The sequence below is a fragment of the Loxodonta africana genome, chromosome 5 (genome assembly GCF_030014295.1).
Source record: "Loxodonta africana isolate mLoxAfr1 chromosome 5, mLoxAfr1.hap2, whole genome shotgun sequence".
Lineage (NCBI taxonomy): Eukaryota > Metazoa > Chordata > Mammalia > Proboscidea > Elephantidae > Loxodonta > Loxodonta africana.
The window spans coordinates 35,797,223-35,803,246 of NC_087346.1; the positions used below are offsets into that span (position 1 = coordinate 35,797,223).

General features: G+C 44.5%; 1 protein-coding gene across 1 annotated transcript in view; it reads left to right on the forward strand.

The window, feature by feature from the left end:
- Positions 1–1,010: 1,010 nt before the first annotated feature.
- Positions 1,011–6,024, forward strand: part of TIFA (TRAF interacting protein with forkhead associated domain) — a 30,745-nt gene continuing 25,731 nt past the window's right edge. The window contains exon 1 of the mRNA XM_010590509.3: positions 1,011–1,361. Coding sequence (XP_010588811.2) covers positions 1,350–1,361 — 12 coding nt within the window. The 5' untranslated portion in view covers positions 1,011–1,349. The remainder of the gene's footprint in view (positions 1,362–6,024) is intronic.

A 6,024-nucleotide genomic window follows, 5' to 3' on the forward strand; every position in this document is an offset into this window, starting at 1 on the left:
CTATTGTCTTCAGGCTCCCTCCACCCTTGTTGTCAGCTGCCATCAGTTGATTCTGACTCACGTGTGCGGAGTAGAACTGCTCCATAGGGCCTTCTGCAGAAGTGGATGTCAAGACTTTCTTCTGAGGTGCTGCTGAGTGGATTCAAACCACCAACCTTTAGGTTAGCGGTCCAGTGCAAACCGTTTGTACCACCCAGGGGCCTCCCTCCACCCTTAGTCATTCCAAACGTCCCTGAAGCAGAAAATACGATCATTTCATTTACACTAATCTGTAAAGAGCACCTGGGAGGTTATGTGTTTCCAATTTCACCACGTAGGAAGAAACCAGTCTTTACTTGTGGAACCCCAGACCTGTGGTGAGGACGCCCTTCAGCTATGGGACAGAAGAAGGGGGCTCTGGACTGCTCTGCTGTAAGGCAAGGGCGTCACGGGCAGCAGGTTGATTAGAAGCTCTAAAAAAAAAAAAAAAAAAAAAAAGCTCTGGAGCAGGTAAATCCTGCCTCTGCTCTTGCTTGCTGGTCATTTCGGCACTCCCTGGGACTCAATCTACTAACTTGTCAGGAGGACCCACCCTCCGGACTGTGAGGATTAAATGAGAAAATGCACGCCATGCACCTGGCTTGCATGGTACCCTCTGAAGTCAGGTAAAGGTTAGTGCAACTCCCCCGCTGCCCCTGTCCGTGCCGAAGAGCAACACTTGCTGTGGGGGGTGGGGAAGGGTAACCCTTAAATGTTGAAATGATCCTGTTCCCTAATTTTCAAAATCTAGCTCTCATATCACATCCTCTCCAGAGGCGCCACTTATTTTGGGCGGCGCAGTTCCTAGTAGGACTTTTTGTCTGAAAAACGTCACCGGCTGCTGTGCCCGGCTGCAAGGGGAAGGGGCGGGCCAGGGGCGGGCGGAGCCTGGCTTTATAAAGGCTCCCGGCCGCGCCCTCGGCCAGCCAGGAGACCTGACAGCGCGCGCGCGCGCAGGAGGGTCAGGCCCTCGCGCCCAAGCCCGTCGGCTTGGCTGGGTCTGCGCGCCGCACCCCCTCCGCCGGAACCTGGTTTAACTGTGTCTTTTTCTAAGGTTTTCCTCCTGCTGTTTTTGGCTTTAAAACTCCTTTTGCAAGACCTGTACGTTTAAGAAGTATTGATTCTGCAGAACAGCTTGGCTTAACCTCAGGTGGTACCAGGTTCCCGGGAAGGAGCTGTCGCCCGGCGGGCAGGCGCCTTCGCCGAGTCAGCTGCGGAACCCGGGCGGTGGGCGGTGACCGTCCTCCCGACGCCGCGCCTGCTCCCGGCCGCCTCCGTTAGCCTCGTTCCGAGCCCGGAAGGCGAAGCCTTTCGGTGAAGTTCGCGGACTCATGGGCTCCCAGGTACCTGTCGGGCGTCGGTCTCCGGGGATGACATGAAGAGCCTTTTGTTTGTCGCCCAAAGAAGGAGGTTTTGTCAAGGAGTTTTCAGGGTGCTGTCTAGAGTGTACCCCCCCGCTGCTCCTGCTGGCTTGGCTTAGAGGCAGACGCTTGAGATACAAATCATGTTCAGCATGATCTCAACTTTATAAAATATATGAATATTTATAAATGCAAGGAGGGGGACTAAAGGCAATATAGGAGGTGGGGTTCTTTGTACTTTTTGCAAAGATTTTTCTCTAGTCAGAAAACAATTTCATTTATGTAGTTCACAGAGCAGTTGGCGCGTGAACCCCTCTCGCCGTCCCCACCGACCCACAATGTCGCGGGCCGAGGCCTTTCTGTGGGTCCCGGGCTCCGTGGAGCGCCGAGTTCCTCAGCAGAGGGTTCTAAACTCGCCTGGGCCACGGCCTGCCTTCTCTGCTTCAGTCTAGTTCACAAGGGCGGAAAAAAAAAAAAAAAATCCATTGTGTTCTGGGACTTTCCCCGCTCTTAAATTGAAAGGAAGAATTTCCCAAATTCCTGTGGAATTTCTGAAATCCACTCCGAACCTCAGGCGGATATCCGCAGCCGCGAGAGATCAGGGCTGTGCAGGTTTGATTAAGTACAGGCCAGTTGGAGGCACAGAGGGAGGAAGAAGACAGCGTGACTGAAAAAAACAAGAACAAAAAACTGCTTTTCTTAGGCTTTCCTCCAGCAGTTTTTGGTTTTCACCGCCTCTGCTCTTGCTCGATGGTCATTTCGGCGCTCTCTGGGACTCAATTTACTACCCTGGCAGGGACCTACTCTCCAGACTGTTTTTACAGGACCTGTTCCCTGTAGTGAGTTGGTGCTGCGGGACAGCTCCGCTTAACGGTACAGTTCACAGATGTCTTCAGTGCCACATTGTAGGGTGTTTGATGACCGTTAGGCGTTGGGGACAGAAGGACAAATTTGTTTTTGCTGTGCTTCCAAGTTTCTCTTCCGCTCCTGTTGCTCAGTGTTTGGTGTTTGTCAGGGAGAAGAGCCTTTGATAAAACTGAAAACTTTCTCCTTGCCACTACCCAAAGATATATTCTCTCTTGAGAATATCAATAGGGTGAATTTGTGGAGGGTATGTGTGTGTGAAAATAACAATTTTAGGGGGATACCGGGTAACCTTCCTTAATACATCAGCCAGGACAAAACAACTTTATTACAATCAATCTTGTTTTTTTTTTCTTTAAAAAGAAAAAAAAAAAAAACTCATAAAGCATGAGAAACTTTGTGGACATGCATTATCACCCATGGGCACCAAACTTTCTGTTAACTAGTTGGACACCTGCTACTTATGGCAAAAGTATCTCTGTATATCTTTTTGTTCATGACGGTTGAAGGCTGCATACCCTTCTGTGGGGGAGGGGGCGGGGAGGAGTTGGGGAGTATATCCCTTCATTGTCCTTGCAGGACCTTGGCAGGAGTGGTGAGAAAGGGAAGGAAAAGGGGCAAGTGTACACATACACACACACCACCTCTCTCTCTATATATATCTACTGTTCTCTTGTAGAGGAGTCAGAAGCCTCCTCCTAAATTTAACTCTTCTCACTTTTTTTTTTTTCACATTTAAGACTCCCAGCTCCCAGGTAACTGTATACTTCCTGACACCTAGGGTGTATTATATTAACTCTTTTCTCATGCTCAACAATGCAGCGCCCATGCCTTCTGTCTTATGCTGTTGAAGATAAAGTTCCTGACAGCAAAGCTTGTTTTTATTTTTTCTGCAGTACCTGAGTTAACACAGGCATCACTGCATGTTAGACATCATCACAGTGTTTTAACATTTGATAGCCAGAGTTTACCACTATGATACTTTGCTAATCTCCAGCTCCATTTAACTCCATAAAAATTAGGTGGTTTGTGATTTTGTAGAGAACATATTTGTTAGATATTTTTAAGTAGATATTTAAGTGCACATGGTATAAAATTCCAAAGGTACAGCATGTACAGTGAAAAGTAAGGCTCCTTGCCACCCCGAGCCCTGGCCCCAGTTTTCCTCTTTAGAGGTAAACACTGTTACCGCTGGTGTTTTCTGTTTCTTTGATGACTTATGTCTAAGATTTAAAAAAGATATTTTTGAGCACCTACATAGCAGTGACTGAAAAAAAAAATCCACCAATTTTAAGTTGACTCTTTTAGTTTTTTGTTAGTTTCTTTTCTGTGTGTGGGTTTTTTTTTTTTTTTTTTTTTCTGACCACTCTGTATTTTAGGGATTCAAGCCACTTTGTTAAGGGACCTTGTGGCTCTGAGGATTAACAAACAGATTAGTTTATAAACTCCTTGAGGTCACAGATCATAATTTATTCAGCTTTAGAGTACCAAAACAGCCTGTCACAATTACTAGTGAGTACTCAGTCTATGCTAGTATTTATATACCTAAGCTTAAGAGTAACATTCAAAGTAACTTGGTGCTGCAGAGCCTGTCTTTCTTATGATTAGACAATGACAAGTTAGGACCAATGGCATCTTTTCCTCTCCAGCACTAGATTCTAGGTTAGTGTCTTGCTGGTTTCAGCACACACACCTGTGTACCCCTTTCTTTAGGGTTAACTGCTGTGGTTTGTGAGCCAGGGAGGCAGTGTTTGTAGTGGTTAAGAGTTTTCATAGGGCATTCAAGCTCTGTTTGAATCCTGCCTCTGGGGCTGGATTTGTGGCTTGGGCTAGTTCTTTAAAGACAATAGTGTGTGATGAGCTGAGCACTGTGCCTGGAGCATGAAAGGTTCATATTAAATAGTAGCCCTTCTGAGTGTCAGGGGCTGCTGTTGTTACATACCTTCATAAGACAAAACCAAAAGCCCAACCCATTGCTCTCGAGTTGATTCTGACTCATAGCGACCCTATGTAACAGAGGAGAACTGCCCCATAGGGTTTCCAAGGAGCAGCTGGTGGATTCAAACTGCAGACCTTTTGGTTAGCAGCCAAGCTCTTAACTACCGTCCCACCAGGGCTCCAAAAGATAGGTAGATGCATTCGTCAGCTCAGGCTCAGTTATGGTGAAATAGCAAATGATCTTAAAAATCTCATGGCTTACAGCAAGAACACACTCATGTTACATGTTTTTTATGGTCTGGTTTTGGCACGTCCATCTGGGACACAGGGTGAACTCGCTTTGGAGATTGGTAATGTTGTGGCAGGAGCCCTGGTTGTGTGGTGGTTAAAGTACCCAGCTGCTAACCAAAAGGCTGGTGGGTCGAACCCACCAGCTGCTCCACAGGAAAAAGATGTGGCAGTCTGCTTCTGTAAAGATTTACAGCCTTAGAATCCCAATGGGGGCAGTTCTGTTCTGTCCTATAGGGTGACTATGTGTCTGAATTCACTGGACAGCAACAGGCTTTTTTTTTTTTTTTTTTTTTAATGTTGTGGCCGAGGAAAAGATAGATGGAGAAACTTTGTGGTGCTTTAAAGCTTCTGCTTGGCAGTGAGACATACAACTTCCATTCACATTTCACTGATATAGCTGTCAGTAGAGTGGGAAGTATCATTTTTCTGCAGAGGCAGAGCCGGTTGGGATAGGCCTGGTAGGGAGAGTCAGCAAATATGTTGATAGTAATAGTCTACCACAGTGTTTATTGGAGGGGCCATAATTGTGACCTCTGCTTTGTAGTTTCCCCCAGAGATACATCAGACCCTGAGCATTGATACTAAGACACTTACCAGGTACTAGTTTATAAACCAGAGTGCCAGTTTATTGCTCTGTAATGGATATTATCTGCCCTGGGTACTAAGCATAAGCACCTGTAGAGGGCACACGTTTTTTGGTGGTTGATTTACTCAAAAGCTAATCAAATAAAAGATTAAAAAAAAAAAAGTTGGATGTTACCAAAAGACTATTTATATCCAGACTATACAGTGGTTTTTGATTCCGTTCTCCTTTGGGAACTATTACTGTCCAGAGTCCAAGAATAAACTAGAATTATGGCAGCATCTCCTAGGTAGGACTGGAGATCACTAACAGATTCTTGCTCTTCCTTTATAGCTTATTTGCTTGTTAACAGCTAATTATATCATCTCATGACTTGTTATAATTATTCCTTTTTATGCTACCTGCATCTTGAACAATGAGAATCTTTAGTATCATAATTAAAATGTCTTTAAATCACAGTGTAGGATGGATTAACTAATGGACCAATTATGTGTTAATTCTTGCTGGCTTTTTTTTGGATTCATAGTCCTTTTTACCACCCTGGTCCAAGATTTTGAGGGTGTATCTTACTTTTTTTGGCTGGGCATCTGTTGTCTGCTTGAGTAATGCAATGTAATGTAATAGTTAAAAAAAAAAAAAATTGGCAATAAATTTAAAATAAAAGATATATTCCCAAATCAATAAAAAGCAATAAAAAGGAGATTTTGCTTAGCCGTGTTACTTGTTACGCAACCAAATAAACTGAGAGTTTAATTTTTAGCAGCATAAATTTACAAAATAGAAGGAAAGAAAAGATTGTATTTTAAAAATCAGTAGCAGCAAAGGGCAGAAAGGGAAAGAAGGCTTTCAGGTTTTTTGTTTTTTTTTTTTTAAACTGGCATAATTTTGATAGCAATATCTGATGTAGATGGCACACACACAAAAATAAAACTACAAATCAGCCTCACTTAAGACTACTGACACAAAAAT